General features: G+C 41.0%; 1 protein-coding gene across 4 annotated transcripts in view; it reads right to left on the reverse strand.

Moving 5' to 3' along the window:
* SUGCT (succinyl-CoA:glutarate-CoA transferase) overlaps window positions 1-20,877 on the reverse strand; it is a 787,044-nt gene that overhangs the window by 217,279 nt on the left and 548,888 nt on the right. The window contains exon 13 of one of the 4 annotated variants that reach the window (XM_032304184.1): window positions 15,593-15,835. The exons of the other annotated variants lie outside the window; for them this stretch is intronic. Coding sequence (XP_032160075.1) covers window positions 15,710-15,835 — 126 coding nt within the window. The 3' untranslated portion in view covers window positions 15,593-15,709. Of the gene's footprint in view, window positions 1-15,592; window positions 15,836-20,877 lie in introns of those variants that run through there. 4 annotated transcript variants of the gene reach the window in all.

Consider the following 20,877-nt stretch of genomic DNA (forward strand, 5'->3'; position numbering starts at 1 on the left):
CAGTTCTAGAAAATTCTCAGCTGTTATCATCTGTTAACATCTTTCCTTCATTCTGTCCTTCTGGAACTCCTTTTAGAAATATATTTCAATGTCTCAATTAATCCTCTAACTCTTCTCTTATATTTTTCATATGTTTTTTTTTATTTTCAACATTCTGTGTCACATATTCAGTTCTAATTCCATTTCATTAACTATTGCTTCAACTGTGTCCAATCTATTCTTTATCTTCTTTATTAGTCTTTTTTTTCAATTTTTAATCTATATGAAAAATTCACTTGCAAGATTTCTCATAGGTTCTTAGCTGTATTCATCCATACTACTTTCAAAACAAATTTTTTTTATTCACAGTCTCTTATTACAGTTCAATTTGGATATGAGGTCTTTTTTCTATTCTTTCAAAGATTTATAAAATACTGTTACTGAAATCATTTGACAAATGTTTGATTAATTCTAAATCCTTAAGTGTAATTCCCCTCAAAGTCTTAAATGTCCACATACAATTTTTTTAAGTATTAAATATTTTAATTGAAATATATTTGACCTACAATATTACATTTGTTTCAGGTGTACAACATAGTGATTTGACAATTACATACATTATGAAATGCTCACCATGATAACTGTCATTACCATTTGTCACCACACAGTTATTATAATATTATTGACTAGGTTCCTCATGCTGTACTTTTCATCCAGGTAAATTATTTATTTTATAACTGAAAGTCTGTTCTTTTTAATCTCCTTCACCTATTTTGCCTATCCCCTACCCCTCCCTTCTCCTCTGCAACTATCAATTTGTTCTCCATATTTATCCACATGTGTTCTTGGGTCAGGCTTGTGAGCTCTTCTTGCCCAGGAAATTTTAATTGCTTTGTTTCTTTGTTTTTATCTCTTCCTACACTCATCTCCACAGAGTGGACAGTTCCACAACTGCCTCAGCCTGATCCCGGAATCCACAGCTCAGAACAAGATCTTACACTAGCTGTTTGGGTCCCTGCCCAATGGGGAGTCCACAGTCACTGTGGTAACAGATGGAGACATTATTGGAAAATCCACTGGAATAAATGAGCCTTTCCTCATCAGGTCATTCTAACATAGCCCCTGACATCAGAGAGGGCCTGGGCCCCTATGGCTCACACAGTGGGTACATTTAGTCCCTCACGTGGCCTGGATCGTTAATCCTGCTCCCACTATCCAGTCTCAGAGCCCTGTGTACTTCAGCTCGCTCCTCCCTGCTGTGTGGACTTTCATTCTCTTTCTGGTCATTAGAGACTTTTATTTTCAATTCTGCTTTACTAGTGATACTTTCTATTTTTGCAAAGCTCTTTTTTTTTTCATTTTCTGTGTCCTAAATGGGGAGGTTCACTCATGTGTACTCACTCTGCCGTCTCGGATGCAGAAAAAGCTTGGAATAAAATTAATTCCTATCCTTGATTTTGCATGAAAATCTCAATGATTTTCATAGTTAAAAATTTCATCTTTATCATGACAAAGAGGAGGTAAATTAAGTCTGCCACCGCAGAAGATAACATATTTACTATAATAAAGAACTGAGAAGAATACCAGGAAACAAGTGCTGTAGGTAATGCAGATTTCTGATGAATATCTGATTCAGGGCTGGTACTACCAAAAGAATATAACTTCCAAATATGTGTGCATATTTATGTGAAAGTAGACGATAAGCAGAAAATCACAGGTTACATTCCTCACAGTGGAAACAAACCCTTTGTAGATCTCCATAACTCCACAAGGAGACTTTACATCTTTTGAATTACTGAATCTTACTCTAGCTGAGTGAGAGCTGGTTCTCTAGATCTTCTAATTTTCAAAGACAACTTCTGATTGCCTGATTGCACCAAGTACCGGCTAAAAGGTATCATTTTTTGCTGAAGATGAAGATGTTCATCAACAGATGAACAGATTAAAAAAAATGTGAGACTATCTATCTAGCTATCTAAAGAAAATGTGAGAAAAAAAATGTATGTGTGTGTATATATATATTTTTTAATTTATTTATTTATAATGGAAAACTATTCAGCCATAAAAAAGAAGGAAATCCAATCTTTCTGACAATAGAGATGGACCCTGAGAGCATTATGCTAAGTGAGGTAAGTCAGACAGAAAGACTAATAGCTGTCTCATCTCATTCATTTGTGGAATCTAAAACATGAAAATCCTAGAAACATATTAGACTTCTGGTTAGCAGAAGCAGGGGGTAAGAGGAGGAGGAATTAGATGAAGGGGGTCAAAAGGTACAAACTTCCAGCTGTAACATAAATAAGTCCTAGAGATGTAATATAAAACATGATGACTATAGTTAACAATATTTTTTTGTATATTTGAAAGTTGTTAAGAGTAGGTCTTAAAAGTTCTCATCACAAGAACAAACACTACAACTATGTGACATGATGGGAGTTAGCTAAACTTACTGTGGTAACAATTTCATAATTTATACTCATAAATCATTATGTTGTACACTTTAAACTTATACAATATTATTTGGCAATTATATTTCAATAAAAATGGAAAAAAAGCCACACTTTTAGTATCATATTCTCTTGTTCATATATTCTTATCTGGATAAAATGACAAGGTGGAAAAACTCACCACCAAAAAAAAAAAAAAAAAAAAACCCACAAACAAAAAACAAAAAACAAAAAGCAGTACCAATGGCTAGGGACCTAATCAATACAGATATTGGTAATATATCAGAACTAGAGTTCAGAATGACAATTATCAAGGTGATAGCTGGGCTTGAAAAAGGCATAGAAGATATTAGAGAATCACTTTCTGGAGAAATAAAAGAACTAAAATCTAAACAAGTTGAAATAAAGAAAGTTATTATTGAGGTGCAATAAAAAACGGAGGCTCTTACTGCTAGGATAAAAAAGACAGAAGAGAGAATTAGTGATATAGAGGACCAAATGATAGAGAATAAAGAAGCTGAGCAAAAGAGAGACAACTACTGGACCATAAGGGGAGAATTTGAGAGATAAGTGATAGCATAAAATGAAACAATATTAAAATAATTCAGATCCCAGAAGAAGAAGAAAGAGAGGGGGGAGCAGAAGGTATATTGGAGAGAATTATACTACAGAATTTCCCTAATATGGCAAAAGGAACAATCATCAAAATCCAGGAAGCAAAGAGAATTACCCTCAAAATCAATAAAAATAGGTCCATACGGGCTCATCTAATAGTAAAACTTACAAGTCTTAGTGACAAAGAGAAAATCCTGAAAGCAGCTCAGAACAAGTAGTCTGTAACATACAATGGTAGAAATATTAGATTGGCAGCAGACTTATCCACAAAGACCTGGCAGGCCAGAAAAAACTGGCGTGATATATTCAGAGCACTAAACGAGAAAAATATGCAGCCAAGAATACTATATCCAGCTAGGCTGTCAATGAAAATAGAAGGAGAGATAAAAAGCTTCCAGGACAAACAAAAATTAAAAGAATGTGCAAACACCAAACCATCCCTACAGGAAATATTGAAAGGGTCCTCTAAGCAAAGAGAGAGCCTAAATGTAGCAAACCAGAAAAGAACAGAGACAATATATAGCAAATCACCTAACAGGCAATACAATGCCATTAAATTCATATATTTCAATAGTTACCCTGAATGTAAATGGGCAAAATGCCCCAATCAAAAGACACAGGGTATCAAAATGGATTTTAAAAAAAAAGAGAGAGAGAGACCCATTGATATGCTATCTACAAGAAACTCATTTTAGACCCAAAGACACCTCCATATTTCAAGTGAGCGGGTGGAAAACAATTTACCATGCTAATGGACATCGAAAGAAAGCTGGGGTGGCAATCTTTATATCAGATAAATTAGATTTTAAGCCAAAGACTATAATAAGAGATGAGGAAGGACACTATCTATCATACTTACAGGGTCCGTCTAACAAGAATATCTAACAGTTTTAAATAGCTATGCCCCTAACATGGGAGCAGCCAATTCTATAAGACAATTAATAACAAAATCAAAGAAACACATTGACAATAACACAATAATAGTAGAGGACTTTAACAACCCCCCTCACTGAAATGGACAGATCATCCAAGCAAAAGATCAACAAGGAAATAAAGGCACTAAATGAAACACTGGACCAGATGGACATCACAGATATATTCAGAACATTCCATTCCAAAGCAACAGAATACACATTCTTCTCTAGTGCACATGGAACATTCTCCAGAATAGATCACATCCTGGGTCACAAATCAGGTCTCAACCAGTACCAAAACACTGGGATCATTCCCTGCATATTTTCAGACCACTATGCTCTGAAGCTAGAACTCAATCACAAGAGGAAAGTTAGAAAGAACTCAAATACATGGAGGCTAAAGAGAATCCTACTAAAGAATGAATGGGTCAACCAGGAAATTAAAGACTAATTTAAAAAATTCATGGAAACAAATGAAAACGAAAACACAACTGTTCAAAATCTTTGGGACACAGCAAAGGCCATCCTGAGAGGAAAAGTATATATGGGTGGAAGCCTTTCCCAAGAAACAAGAAAGGTCTCAAATACACAACCTAACCCTCCACCTAAAGGAGCTGGAAAAAGAACAGAAAGGAAAGCCTAAACCCAGCAGGAGAAGAGAAATAATCAAGACTGAACAGAAGTCAATGAAATAGAAACCAAAATAATAGTAGAACAACTCAATAAAACTAGGGACTGGTTTTTTGAAAGAGTTAATAAGATTGATAAACCCCTGGCAAGACTTATCAAAAAGAAAACAGAAAGTACCAAATTAATAAAATCATGAATGAAGGAGGAAAGATCACAACCAACAACAAAGAAATACAAACAACTATAAGAACATATGTGCAAACTATACGCCAGAAAATTTGACAATGTGGAAGAAATGGATGCATTCCTAGAGACATATAAACTACCAAAGCTGAACCAGGAAGAAATACAAAACCTGAAGAGACCCATAACCAGTAAGGAGATTGAAGAAGTCATCAAAAATCTTCCAAACAAACAAGAGCCCAAGGGTAAATGGCTTCCTGGGGGAATTCTACCAAACATTTAAAGAATTAATACCTATTCTCCTGAAACTGTTCCAAAAAATAGAAATGGAAGGAAAACTTCCAAACCCATTTTATGAGGCCAGCATTATCTTGATCCCAAAACCAGACAAAGACTCCATCAAAAAGGAGAATTATGGACCAATATTATTGATGCAAAAATTCTCACCAAAATACTAGCCAATAGGATCCAACAGTACATGAAAAGGATTATTCACCAGGACCAGGTGGGATGTATTCCTGGGCGGCAAGGTTGGTTCAACATCCACAAATCAATCAATGTGATATAATACATTAATAAAAGAAAGAATAAGAACCATATGATACTCTCAATAGATGCCGAAAAAGCTTTTTACAAAGTACAGCATCCTTACTAGATCAAAACTTTTCAAAGGGGGGGCCTGGGTGGTTCAGTGGGTTAAGCCTCTGCCTTCGGCTCAGGTCATGATCTCAGGGTCTTGGGATTGAGCCCCATGTCGGGCTCTCTGCTCAGCAGGGAGCCTGCTTCCTCCTCTCTCTGCTTGCTTCTCTGCCTACTTGTGATCTCCTCTCTGTGTCAAATAAATAAAATAAAATCGTAAAAAAAAAAAAAAAACTCTTCAAAGTGTAGGGATAAAGGGTACATACCTCAATATCATCAAAGCCATCTATGAAAAACCCACAGCAATTATCATTCTCAATGGGGAAAATCTGAGAGCTTTTCTGCTAAGGTCAGGAACACAGCAGGGATGTTCATTATCACCACTGCTATTCAACATAGTACTAGAAGTGCTAGCCTTGGCAATTAGACAACAAAAAGAAATAAAAGGCATCTGAATTGGGAAAGAAGTCAAACTCTCACTCTTCACAGATGATATGATACTTTATGTGTAAAACCCAAAAGACTCTACCCCAAAACTGCTAGAACTCATACAGGAATTTAATAAACTATCAGGATATGAAATCAATGCACAGAAATCAGTTGCATTTCTATACATCAACAGCAAGACATAAGAAAGAGAAATTAAGGAGTCAATCCCATTTACAACTGCACCCAAAACCATAAGATACCTAGGAATAAACCTAACCAAAGAGGCAAAGAATCTATACTCAGAAAACTATAAAGTACTCATGAAAAAAATTGAGGAAGACAAAAAGAAGTGGAAAAAATGTTCCATGCTCATTAATTGGAAGAACAAATATTATGAAAATGGCTATGCTACCTAAAGCAACTTACACATTTAATGCAATCCCTATCAAAATACCATCCACTTTTTTCAAAGAAATGGAACAAATAATCCTAAAATGGATATGGAACCAGTAAAGACACCGAATAGCCAGAGGAATGTTGAAGAAGAATGCCAAAGTTGGTGGCATCACAATTCCAGACTTTAAGCTCTATTACAAAGCTGTCCTCATCAAGACAGTATGGTACTGGCACAAAAACAGACACATAGATCAATGGAACAGAATAGAGAGCCTAGAAATAGACCCTCAACTCTATGGTCAGCTAATCTTCGGCAAAAAAGGAAAGATTTGTATTTATTTATATGACACAGAGAGAGACAGTCTCTTCAACAAATGGTGTTGGGAAAATTGGACGGCCACATGCAGAAGAATGAAACTGGACCATTTCCTTACACCACACATGAAAATAGACTCAAAATGGATGAAAGACCTCAATGTGAGAAAGGAATCCATCAAAATCCTTGAGGAGAACACAGGCAGAAACCCCTTCAACCTCAGCCATGCAATTTCTTCCTAGAAATATTGCCAAAGGCAAGGGAGCAAGGGCAAAGATGAACAATTGGGACTTCATCAAGATCAAAAGCTTTTGCACAGGAAATGAAACAGTCAACAAAAACCAAAAGAAAACTGACAGAATGGGAGAAGATATTTGGAAATGACATATCAGATAAAGGGCTATCCAAAATCTATAAAGAACTTATCAAACTCAACACCCAAAGAAAAAATAATCCAATCAAGAAATGGGCAGAAGACATGGACAGACATTTCTGCAAAGAAGACATCCAGATGGCCAACAGACACATGAAAAAGTGTTCCATATCACCTGGCATCAGGGAAATACAAATCAAAACCACAGTGAGATACCACCTCACACCAGTCGGAATGGCTAAAATTAACAAGTCAAGAAACAACAGATGTTGGTGAGGATGTGGAGGAGGGGAACCCTCCTACACTGTTGGTGAGAATGCAAGCTGGTGCAGCCACTCTGGAAAACAGCATGGGGGTTCCTCAAAAAGTTGAAAATAGAGCTACCCTATGACCCAGAAATCGCACTACTGGGTATTTACCCTAAAGACACAAATATATGGATCTGAAGGGGCACATGCACCCAAATTTTTATAGCAGTAATGTCCACAATAGCCAAATTATGCAAAAACCTAGATGACCATCAACAAATGAATGGATAAAGAAGATGTGGTCCATATACACAATGGAATACTATGCAGCCACCAAAAGAAATGAAATCTTGCCATTTGCAACAATGTAGATGAAACTAGAGGGTATTATTCTGAGTGAAATAAGTCAATCAGAGAAAGACAATTATCATATGATCTGTGTGATATGAGGAATTTGAGAGGCAGGGTAGGGGTTTGAGGGGTAGGAAAGAAAAAAATGAAACAAGGAGGGATTGTGAGGGAGACAACCATAAGAGACTTTTAACCTCACAAAACAAACAGAGGTTTGCTGGGGGATGGGGGGTAAGGAGACGGTGGTTGGGTTATGGACATTGGGAAGGGTATGTGTTATGGTGAATGCTGCGAAATGTATAAGCCTGATGTTTCACAGGTCTGTACCTCTGGGGCAAATAATACATTATTTGTTAATAAAAATAATTTTTAAAAAAATGGAAAAAACTTTTAAAGGCTTTTGTTGTGATGCTATATGACCAAGATTGGAACAAAACTTCCATCCTAGGAAGGAAACAATCTCAAACATGAATGGATCATCCTGAGTGTCTAGTTGGGCCAAATTCATGCCACACATATTACACAAGACACTACAGGCTGTGGAGATGCTGTGGGAAAGGAAGCCCTTCGTCCACAGAGCTGGCATTCCAGTAAAACAGAAAGGACTCTGGGCCTGGGAGCATCTCCAGGGGAAAGTCAGAGTCCAAAGAAAGAATCCAGTAACTTCAAAAACAAGCTGGGATAAAAGTCAAAGGTAAATGTACATGTGGGGGATGACTCCAGGTTCAAATCTGTGCAGCAACCAAGTAGACCTTTATTTCCCTAGAGAAGGTGGGCGGGATGGGGGGGGGCGGTTCTCAATAATCAAGGGAATCTCAACTCCATGGTCTTCTCTCTATGTCTGTCATACTCCATGTAGGCTTTTGAGATGGAACTGGTCTTATGTCTCAGGAGAGATGGTCATCTACAGGAAGGATCTGATCCAAAAAATCTGTGGTGTTCCCTTCCTGATTACAACCCCTACCACAGTTATCCTGATCCAATCCAGGCACAGGGTTTAAGATCACAAAATGGCTCTTTTGACACTTTGTGGGGCATCTGTTGATTTAGGTTTCCAATGTTGAAAAACAAGCTCTTGAATGCTAAATTTGTAAAACTAAACTTAAACATTTGGTGGCAGGAATAACGAAGGTCCCATTGTAATCTTAACTCTCATCTGGGTGCATATTAGGTTCAAAATCCATAACCATACACACAAAGCCCAAGTTAGGAAGACATAAATCAAGAGTCCATGTTGAAGGCCAATCAGTTTCTTGTTAGAGTCCTGGAATTGAGTCCCACATCAGGCTCCTTGCTCAGTAGGGGGTCTGCTACTTCCTCTGCCTGCCCCTGCTTCCTCCCTGACACATAAATAAAAGAAAGAAAGAAAGAAAGAAAGAAAGAAAGAAAGAAAGAAAGAAAGAAAGAAAGAAAGAAAGGAAGGAAGGAAAAGGAACTCAGGCAGGCAGGCAAGAGAAACCAGAACCATCCACAGAAAGGCTATGCAACACATCTTTATGATACGCTACTGCTGATAACAAATACTGTTTGCTGTTTTCATCCAGTTGTTCCCTTCTATCATCCTAGGACACAGGGATATGGAGACAAGAGCCAGTGGAGTGAAAGAAGAGAACTTGGGACTTTGGTGTGAATGTCCCATGAAGCACCTACTACATGACCTGGGTCAAATTACACAGTCACTCTAAGCTTCAACCTTCAAACCTATAAAACAAATATTAATAACTATCTCATAGGATTTTCATATAGAACAAATGAGATTCTTTCTGTCTCTCTCTTCATACACACACACACACACACACACACACACACAGTCACACACACAGCCACTGGTTAACCAATTCCCATTCTGTTAGCTCAGAATCCTGTGGGTACTTGAGCATAAGAAACTCTATAAGTAGTTGTTATAAATTTACCCTCTCTATTAAACTGAGAGCTCACTGGGGACAGAACATGTATCTTTTTATCTTTCAGTCACAAGGGTTCGGAACATTCTTGGCATAGAGTAGGTACTTGAAAACATGTTCTTTTCCAACTCTGCTTTTCTAACTTTCACTGTTCATGTCACAAGGGCCCCTGTCTCCGTTGGAGAAAGGAAGCGAGAACAAGAGAAAGACGACACCCAAGTCCCCATGTTACGAGGGTGCACGAGAAAAATCCTTTTCCCACAAATGATGTGACAATCAGAGGTCTGCTATTTCTAGTGTCTGCTTGTCCTTGTTTTGTGCTCACTCTCCTAAGAAATAGTATCGTAGTTCTCAGAGACTGGGTCAAGCAGCTATGAATGGATAGAAGGCATCTTAGTGTGAATGGAAGAAGCAGGAGAGAAACGAGGAAAAAAATCTACTTCCCCGTTTCCCAGGAGCCAACAGAGAGGCAGAGAGGAGGCTCCTCCTTCCATGGGACTTGGTAGGTGGCTGGTATCTAAGGATTCTGGGTTTGGGGAAAGGAAGAGTGTCTGGAGGAGCAGGTGGAGTGAGGGGGGTGGGGTGACAGAGAAGCGGGTTCCTGAAGGCACAGAGGAAGTGGATAGAGGAAGTGTCAGCATGCATAGAGTTGGGGACTGAGCTGGCTGGTTGACAGGGGAGGTAAGGGGCATTCCCTGCCTAAGTGTAGGCTTCCTTTAATCAAAAAGACAGGAAGTCAGGGATGCCTGGGTGGCTCAGTCAGTTAAGCCTTGGGATCCTGGGGTCCTGGATGGACCTTCTCAACAGGGAGCCTGCTTCTCCCTCTCCCTCTGTCGCTCCCTCTGCTTGTGCTCACTCTCAAATAAATAAATAAATAAAGTCTTTAAAAAAAAAAAAAAAAAGTCGGTGGGGAGAGGAAGTCCAAAGTCAGGAGAAATACAAGCATGTTGCCTCCAAAAACTTTCTTCTCCGGAAGTGCTGGTTTTTTCTCCCCACCCCACCCCCCACTGAAATTGACCTCAAAAACAGAGATGTTTCTTTGCAAACTGTAGCTTTCCATTCTAACTCTGCAATTCACAAATGGAGCTCTGCCTTATGGATTGACAGATCTCTTAAAGGGTCATAAACATTTTCATCCCTTGATATTTAATGTGTAATTCAAATTTTATATTTGGTTAGAATATATATTTCAGATTCACAAGATTGACAGTTCATGATACATAACCTGATGGATGGGGCCATCTTTAACGCTGATCACTGATTTTTGAAAAATACCTTTCCCGGCTCATTCTCAAATAACTCCATTCTCAAATTAGTTATTAACAGACTCTGGCCTCAAATGATACACTCTCCCTTTCAAGGTCCTTTGGAATTGACCCCCACCTCCTCTGACACTGCTACCTCCCATTCCAGCCACACAGGATTAGTGGAGGTAGGCAAACATCATCTTTTTTTTCTCTTTTTTTCTTTTTTTAAATTTTTTTTAAGTAGGCCCCATGCCCAGTGTGGGGCTTGAACTCACGACTCTGAGATCGAGTCTTATGCCCTATTGACTGAACCAGCCAGGTGCCAGCCCACAGACATCATCTTGACAGCTATAACTTGAAAAGTCCCTCTGCTTCTTGTGCCTCTGGAAAATTGAGTGTACCTCTAAGGCTATCCTCAAAGGTCTTTGGAAGCTCTGTGAGGCTCTCCCTGACTATTCTAATGATGTTTAGGAAGAGACAATTTTTTTCTCCGCTCTTGATTTATTACTTATTCTCTAGATGAGAGACTTTCTGATTTCAAATGATGGGGCTATAATGTTTAGATAATACATACCCTGAGGGGTGGTACACAAGTTCTTTTTCTGGATAAATACATCATTCATTGATTTAAATTACAAAAACCATGCATAGTAAGTGCCAGGCTGCGTGTCTTGCTGGGTTTAGGCAAAAGAGGAAAAAGGCCTAGCTCTTCATCTTATGGCTAGCACAGTTTCATAGAAGATGAGTAAACAGATGAGGGAATGGAAAAATCATAATATGAGGAGGCAAGTACTATGACAGAGAAAAGCAAAAGGAGCTACATAATGATATGGAAGGAATGAGTCCCAAGCAGAGAGGCTAGAAAGAAAGAGAAAGTAGCTTGAGCAGCAGAGTCCTCAGGGTGAGGACAACAGGGGTGGAGGGGGCAGTGGCTGGGCTCCCATTTCTCTGGGACATGCATGGAGCACACACTCTGATGATGGGAGGCTGTGCAGTTGAACACCGCGCAGGCAGAGAGAGGACAGAGCTGACCATATGGGAGCAAGATGGGGGCTTTGGGTCTTGTTCTGAAAAAGTGACAGCAGGTGACCCCCTCTTCTGTATACCTGGGGGCTGTAAGGTGGTGATGGGAAGGGGAGACCTCTTAGGACCATGATTAAAACATGTGAGAAATGATAAAGGCCTAAGGAAGGCAGTGGCACCGAGAGCGAAGATGAGAGGGCCAATCCAAAGGAGCTACTTTCAGGGTTCTCTCTGTCAAACTTAATGCCAGGTTGGATGTGGGGGTGAAGAGACACCAGGTTTGTTTCTGACTGGGAGTGCCTGCTACTGCCAAACCAGAGGAGGAAGGGCAAATTCAGGGGGTGAGAATAGGAAAGGTCTGAGGTTAGTTGGGACTTGTTTAAGATCTTGGGCTGGGGGACATTCAAGGAAGAATTCCAGATGACTGAGGACCGTATGTATCTGGAATATAGTAGAGACAATTTGATTAAAGACAAGAATATTGGAAAAGCCAGCATGCACATGGTAGCTGAGTTCTATTTACAAGCAAAAAGAAGGATAGATAGATAGAATAAGAAGTAGGTCTTCTTAGCAATGACTAATCTATTAGGAGGTATTCAGAAATCAAAACCCTAAATTTTGTCTTGCCAATGAATTCCCAAGCTCTACCCCTCACCCTCAAGCTCCCATCACAAATTCCCCAAGCAAATACAAGCCCAAACCTCAAGAACATAGACAAGGTCAAAGCATGGGCTTTACCATTTCTACACTGTAACACTTCACCACTGTACCTTCATCACTATAGAAAGTGCCCTGGTGAGTGAGGCTGGACCACCGATGCTCTAAGGCCAGAGGCAGACAGAAAGGATCTACAATGTTTCAAGTAGGCTGAGAAGGTTGTTTAGTCCATTTGCCCTAAACTGAAACACAGGTCTCCGTTCTCTGTCTCTGACCACTCCAATGGCAAGAAAAAGTGCGTCGAAGGTAAAGTAGACTGACGTAAACAAGAGGACAAAGTAGGGACCTTTCCCATGATCTACAATAGAAACCGTCTAATCCAGGCACCAAGGAATTCTCGGGATAAGGTATTTCCCTGGCAGTAATGGCTCTAAATCCACATCACTCCCAGTCTCATGGGAGGAAGAGAGGGACTGTATAAGGGGAATAATCAAGAGATACATATAGAGAGAATCCCCTGCACCTGGATCTAATAAATGTTATTACCCTTGACCCGTTTCATCACCCCTCTTCCTTGGGGATGAAGTTAGGAGTTAGAGGTTATAAAGACTTGCTGAGAGCTCCCCAATGAACCCAAAAGGCCAAAAACAGGACCCTGATACATAACTAAATTTTAGGGGCCAACAAAATAAGAGGAATGTTTAAGGAGGTCCATGAGAAGGAAGGGGTAGAGGAAAAAAACAGAAGGGGATGTATGCCTCCAGAAGTGATGGGAGGACAGAATTTAGGAAGGGCAAGTGGTCAAGAGAGCAAAATGGGATTGGGTATGCCTAGAAGGATCATAAATGGCCTCCGTGGAAGAGGTTTGCAGCAGAGGCACGCAGGATCAGGAACAGTGGCGTGCAGGAATTCACACGATCGGCAGATACGCTAAGATCTGCATGGTTTAGAGCAGGAGCTGAGAATTCTACTTTCACATGACAGCGAGCCAGCAGTCCTTGGAACTGGCTAATGGCCAAGTTATAACAGAATTCTCAGCTAAGTAAGAAGGTACCTCAATAACATGGTCTTTGCTTAGTTAGTGCCCAGATGGCTCACTTGAGTTTCTGACCACCAGATGGTGAAGTATCACAAGTGCTCTACTTTCCGATGAGCTGTGAACCTATACATTCTCCTTTCCTGCTCACCAGTTGGACAAATGTGGGTTAGTATTTCTTTTGGAACTGTAGCTGAATAAACTTTTTATCTTAAATCTCATTCTAAACAAAGATGGGGAGATAAAAGAATGCCCCCACCTCCCCGCATAGGACCTCAAATTTAACATGTCCAAAACCGAACTCACACACATACACACACACACACCAGCAAAGAGGCAGAAAGAGATGGAGAAAGAACAAATTATGCCATCTGGTATTAGATTAAAATAAAACACCTATACTAAAATTATATTAATGAATTTTGCTGGATGATTTGAATACTAGATTCAAGTCCTGGCTGTGTCGCTTACCAGCTACGGGTTGTTGGCAAAGTACTTAATCTCTCTGTTTCTGTTTCCTTTTTGGTAAAATGGGATGGTAATTATGATAGCTAACTCACAGAATTTTAAGAATTTAAATATAAGAACACATCTAGCATGGTTCGTGGTACACAGTCAGGGCTCAGCAAATGCTATCTACTATGATTATTATGAAGCTTCAGAATCTGCCAGGGTTTCTAGTTAACCATTATGACTGTCAATAGCCATGACAGCCTATGTACGGGGTCAAGGTCATTTGCACTAATAGAACACACATTCGCAGAGACATCCATACATATGCATATACATAACAAGAACACTTCTCCAAACAGGCAGTCTCCACATTATGAAGAGCGTCAATCTAAAAATATATTGATAAGAATGTTTTTTGATCTTGGAAATGTTTTTTCCCCCTCACAGAAACAATGACTATAATAAAGTATTCGCAGAATTCTAGGACCCAAATTAACTTTTAAATGATGACACTTCTGAAAATATAATAAAATGAAGTGAAAACATTCAAGCTGCAAGGGAATTAGCAGATGCTGGGAATATATTGGTCCAAGATCTATTCTAGCTCCCTTCTAGTTAGCAAGAGATTGGAGAGTTAAAATTTGGGGGAGGGGGGACACAACTCCAAGACACTCTTGTAACTAGGGTTTCAGGCAAGACTTAGTTTCCACCAATCAGAGGATCTTCCATGAAATTTTGATGTCAAATAGTAAGTCACATGGAGAGAGAAGCAGAGTGTGGAGCATACCCACCCCCCCTTCTGCCAGAGACTGTGTTGTTCCTGAATTAGGCTCTTCCTGGCTAAGCAGTCACTGCTGCTTTCCTAGGGCAGCAGGGGAAGCAGAACTCTGGTAGCAATAGCTTCTTTACCATCAGTTTCCTGCAGAGTCAGTGGCAGCCTTGGAGGAAGACAGTGGAAAGGTTCTGTAATCGCTTCCCGACCAAGCAGAGTAAATAGAGTCCTGGACAGGAATCCAAGCACAGCTTAGGCAAATCAGACTTACTGAGATCCCTGCATAACAGTGATCTATGCTAATTATCCCTGCAGCTCCTTCTTTCACTTCAGAGCCCATGGAAACCCAACAATATTTATAAAACAACTTTTTATAAAGAACCACATGGGATTGGGCAGGAGAGGAAAAGGCAGAGGAACAAAGAGGTATTTCAGAGATAGAAAAGGAGCAGAAGCAGCTAGGTGCATGTACTGACTGTAATGCAGCTAATTGAAAGACAGGCACTTTCTGTACAGAAATTCTCAAGAAGATCAGGTGATGGGGATTAAGAGTACAGTTCATCATGATGAGCACTGAGTAATGTATATAATCATTGAATCACTATATTGTGCACCTGAAACTAACCTAACACTGGAATTAAAACCCTGGAATTAAGATTTAAAAAATGTAAAAAAAAAAAAAATTCTTTATTGGGGCAGCAGGATGGCTAAGTTGGTTGAACATCTGCTTTTGGCTCAGGTCATGATTTCGGTCCTGGGATCGAGCTCCGCATCAGGCTCTCTGCTTGGCCTCTCTGTCTGCCTGTGATATCTCTCTCTCTCTCTGTCAAATATATAAATAAATCCTTAAAAAATAAAAATAGACACTTTTAAAACGTCAAGATCCTTGGATTCCATCCGAGTTAACTTAATCAGAACCTACAGAGAGTGGCATGTAGGGATCTGGGAGTCATGCTGGGGAGTGAGGTTGGAGAACCAGTGTAATAATTGGGCATAAACAGAGAGCAAGTTTCAAGTGTTTTACTACTATTCACTTCCTGAGATAATTTAGAACCTGAAGGGAGAATGAACACGTTACCTCAGACATGAGTCTCCTTTTAGCTTGTAGTTACGGATGTTGAGCCCAAGCAGGATTGGCTGCCAGATGACATCTCCACATTGAAGATGACAGGCCCCCTTGGGTGTGCCCTTCCCAGCCAGAGGGCCTGATGCCGTTGTCCCACCTGACAGGGAACCACCAATGTCAAGTGAAATTCAATGGCTGACTCCAATGACTAAATCCCATCTGCCTGATAAGTGGTTCTAGACAGGTACGGTGTAGATAGGTAGTTTGCGCTCAGTTATTGAGAGAAAATCACTGTCAGATCCTCAGCTGCTGCAGTGAACACCTTGCATTTGAATGAGCCTGTTTTAAATAACAAACATTTACAGTAAATTTGGAAATAGAATCACTCAGAACAGTATATGTCGATCATGTAAAAATCCCAAATGGTCCGTGAACCACTATATTCAAATGAACGCAGGCCGCAGGTTTCCATGTTTGAAAACCAGCTCACCTTCTTCACGCAGTCCAGGCCCCAACAAAGGCAGCTTCACCTCCTGGGGTGCCCAACCACTTCCCCCTTTTTGTCTGCCTGCCTTTCAGTCTTCACCAAAAGTAGGAGCTTAGATCAAAGGCCTTATTTATTTTTTTTTTAATAAGAAAAAGGCTTATAAAAAGTTAAGGAAAACTGAAAAAATAGAACAAGATCATATAGCACCTTCCTTCAACTTTTTTTTTAAGATTTTATTTATTTATTTGACAGAAAGATAGAGATCACAAGTAGGCAGAGAGGAAGGCAGAGAGAGAGGGAGAAGCAGGCTCGCCACCCAGCAGGGAGCCAGATGCCACTGGGCTTGATCCCAGGACCCTAGTACCAGGACCTGAGCTGAAGGCAGACGCTTAACCGACTGAGCCACCCAGGCACCCCCTTCCTTCAACTTTCAGTGTTGAAATCACTTGGTATTTTGAGCAAAAACTGAGTGCATATGCCAAGATGAGAATTTCAACTGGAAATATAAAAGGAAACAGACTCATATTTCTTGAGCATTTTCTGCGGGTCAAGCACTTCCACAGGGAAGGAGGCAGGACTGTGCACGTGACACAGAAATGGAAACTACCAGAAGATGAGCATCTTGTCATGGGACACACAAGATGTAAAGCCAGGATTTAGACCCATGACTGTCTGGACCCTTTCACCATGAGCTCTGTCATTATTGTTTAAAAAAAAAAAAAAAAGTTTACTTAGCACATTTCATTTAGAGATACAGATATCTAAATATACAGTTAACATGACTTGCAGATAAGCTCAGTTCTTCGCCGTGTACTGGAAAAAGCACATATTCCCAGAAGGGAGCCGAAAATAGTTGCATCCCTCAGAGTCTCTCAGAAGGCAGGAAAAAGACACGGAGTCTGAGGAACTTTCCGTGGGGAGCAAGGGACGCCAGAAGGTGGACCGAAACATTGAGAAGAAAGTATTCTTTTGACCGCTAGGCGGCTGAACAGCGCCTTCCTGTACAGTTCAGAGTGGGGAAGGTCAGTGCAGGGCCCCAGGCAGGCTGCCCCACTTCCTAACTGTGAACTTGGGCCCCGGGGCTTCACCTTGGTCAACTAGCCAAAAGGAAACAGAAATATGTACTTCGTACAGTGTGAGATTTCAAGTAGATGAAAAAGGTGAGGTGCTTAGCACAGTGCCTGAGGCTGAACGTCTGATTAATCATTGATAACTCCATATTAATGGCTCAGGAAAAAGACAAATTGTTTCCCCACCCTTTTACGCAGGACCCCGAATCTTCTTCAGTAAGGGCTGAAGTCAGCCTCTGGTCTGGACTGCTCATGGGTTGGTCCCATCCCTTAAACACGGCTACCCCGTGTTCACGGAACTGAGGGAAATCCTTTCATTGGCTTGCACCACAATTTCTCTGCAGAGAAAATAATCTTTGCCTACAAAAATACCCTAATGCTTGCTGCTTGAGATAGAAAAGGTACGGTTCAGGGAGACATGGTGAAAGAGAGGCAAGGAAGGAAAACCTGGCTGAGGAAATGTAGGATTTTGAGTTGAGGGATGGCAAGGAGGAGAAAGAGGAGGGAGAGGGAGGGGGAGGTGAAGAAAGGGGAGGAGGGAGGAGGAGGGGGAGAGAAAGGGGAGGAGGGGGTGGGGTGCAGGAAGGGAGAGTGAGAAGGCCTGGGCCTGCTGCGCACAGGAATGCAGTCAATTAGGAATTCCTGGTGGCAAAGTGACTTCACATGGTTTAGGAACGAGGATGCTTTAATATTCCACTTAAATGTTTTGCTGGGATATAAGCCCTCCCTTGTGGCCTGCAGGTCTTCGTTATGGAACAGCTCCTTGTGGGAGTGAACTGCGAAGGAAGTGGGGGAGGGGGGCAAGTTAAGGAAAAAGGCTTGAGGTCCCCTCTAGGTCAACAAGGAACACGAAGGAAAAGGCAGCTGTGGGAGGTAAGACTCAGTGAGGTCAAGAGTTGAACCGGGAAGCACTGCCCATGAAAACAGTTTAGAGAATGTGCAGCAGTCTGGGAGATGGCATTGGAACCTTGCGGGAGATAGGAAAGGGGGGCTAGAGACAATTTTATTTAAATTTCAAAGGACAGGGCAGCCTCAGAGACAAGGGGTGACCTCAGCTACCATCTGAGTTACACTAGCATTTCCACATGGGTGGGAGGGGAGATAAGACTGCGTGGTGGTAAGTGGGATGGTGGAAAGCAGTCCTTTTCAAAGCTTGTTTGTATTTCACAGAGAAACTCTTCAAAAGAAACATGACTTGGAAGTCCATTGTGAAAACAGATAAAAGAATATCTATTCAGCTTGGTGTGTGCACATGCTTGTGTGTGTGTGTGTGTGTGTGTGAGAGAGAGAGAGAGAGGAGAAGGGGGGCACAGCCCCATCGACCTGCTCCCTCCACCGTCAACTTTCCAGTCCCCCTTAGAGCCGCTCTTGTGAGGGTGGGCGAGGGGAGGGGGTGGGAGGCTCCCACCCCAGTTTTAAGGCCACATATAACAGCGCATCTGCCTATTTTTCAAAGACGGAGCACATTCAGGAATACCCGGCTGGCTCAAGTCCGCTGACCATGTGACTCTTGATCTCGGGGTCATGAGTTCAACCCCCATGTTGGGCATAGAGCCTACTTAATAAATAAATAAACAAGAAATAAGGAAATACACAAGAGGAGCATATTAGTTATGCATACAAGGTCTCCAATCAGATTGCCTTTACCCACTGAGTCTAGGCAAATTACCTTAACCATTTTTTTGCTCTTCATATATGTGTATAAAAGACCTCACAGGATTACTGGTATCACGAAATGCAGTGTTACATGTCAAGTACGGTGAGAAGACTTAGCACAGAATAAATAACGTTAACTATTATTGTTACTTTAGTATACTTCCTTGGTAATGAAATAATGTGTAGATATTAGATAATCAAGTAATTTCCAGGTTGGTAGTTACCCCGAAGAGGTCTTGCTGGAGAGGGAAAGAGGATGGGCCACAGCAGGAGGAAGCTACTGGGGAGAAACATCAGGGTTGGTGGGAGGCTCTGGGGGAGCCTCAGACTGAGAGGAAAGTGATGGGCAGGGGAAGGAAGGCTCTCCAACTCAGAAAAGAAACCACTATTATCATTCCAAGTCAGAGGGCATCTGAGTGAAAACACACAACGAAGTGAGTCCACTCACGGGGGAACTCAAATCTGTTGGACTGATTTCCTTCAAACCACATGCTGACTCTTTTTTTAGTATTTTGGTCCAAGGACCTTTAATTATCATTGGCAGAATTGAGGTGACTAAAACATCCCAATCCAGTGCGCAGAAGGGTATGGTATCCTAAGGCAGGAGGCAGAGCAAGATACCAGCAAAAAAGAAATACTCACAATTCTACTGTTCCAGCTGCATTCTCAAAGGAGAGCCAATATCAGGAATTTCAAAGTTCTCTACAAAACATCATTTTCTCCTCTGCCACCCTGCAAAACTCTATATTACCCACTGGAATGTGTGTGTGTGTGTGTGTGTGTGTGTGTTCCCAAAACTTAAAAGACCCCTATTATCAGGGAAAATGATCTTCTAACAGAGGCCAAATGCTGAAATAGTGCATAGTTTCTACCAAAAAAAAAAAAAAATTCTTGGAATTGTATCACTTTTAATAAAATTTATTAACTTAATCATTTTCTATAAAAGGAGATGTTAAAAAGTAGAGGGAGTATAAAAATGATTTGTGGAGGCTCATAAAGCAATAAATTGTCCTTTGTAGAATGCAGGGGGTGAGAGGGAAACAGCTTGCTTGTCCGTACAGTGGCCACGTGAAATCCAGGGCAGAGTCCAGTTCCCCAGAACCCACACTTTTCCAAGGCTGCCTGGGCAATTGTGTCTTGTGGGGTATGCATCTGGGGACAAAGTTTGGCATCTTGGGGCAAGCTGAAATAGAGGAGCATGGCTGACACATTTTTGGAAAGAAAAATAAGAAAGTAGTTTCTAAGACTTGGGAAGAGAGCCACAGTAAGACTCAGCAGTCCCTGGCATGGGGAAGCGGGCAAAGGGAGAAAGAGAGTTAAAAGCCTCAAGGATAATGAAGTGTAGCCTTCCCTTGTGGAACCAAGGAGTGGTTCCATATGTCTTTATTGGCAGGAAGGTTTCTAGAAAATCCTGTTATCAAGCATCAGAGAGTTTGGACAGAGATCAAATGAATTGCCCAAGGTCACACGCTGTGTCAGGGCAGACCCAGAGTTAGAACTCATAGCCCTCAAGTTTCTAGTCTATTGCTTGGCTCCTTAAACCACAAATGCTTGTCAAAGAAGAAGTCTCCCTAGAGCTGAGGCAACACAGCTGGAGAGTATTAACCCCAAGTTTCAAACAGACAGGATTTCACCGGATCACAGATCTGTAACCTTTTTCAGTGGATACACAGGGAAAGCTGGTGTGCAAAGGAAGACTGGGCAGGGATGGCGGAGGAAACAGGGAGGTTAAAGGAGGTGACCGGATCTCCCCATCCAACCAACCATCACCCTCAACACACACACACACACACACACACACACACACACACAAACACGCACGCGCGCACACACACACACACAATTGGTTGATAAATTAAAAAATACTTGTCTGCAAGAAGAATCATTGTTTTAGAATAAGTCACTGGTGTGTGTGTGTGTCTGTGTGTGCATGTGTATGTGTGCATTTTCCTTAAACCCTGAAAAAAGACTTCAACTAGATCAGTA

This window comes from Mustela erminea, chromosome 11 (genome assembly GCF_009829155.1).
Source record: "Mustela erminea isolate mMusErm1 chromosome 11, mMusErm1.Pri, whole genome shotgun sequence".
In the NCBI taxonomy this organism is placed as follows: domain Eukaryota; kingdom Metazoa; phylum Chordata; class Mammalia; order Carnivora; family Mustelidae; genus Mustela; species Mustela erminea.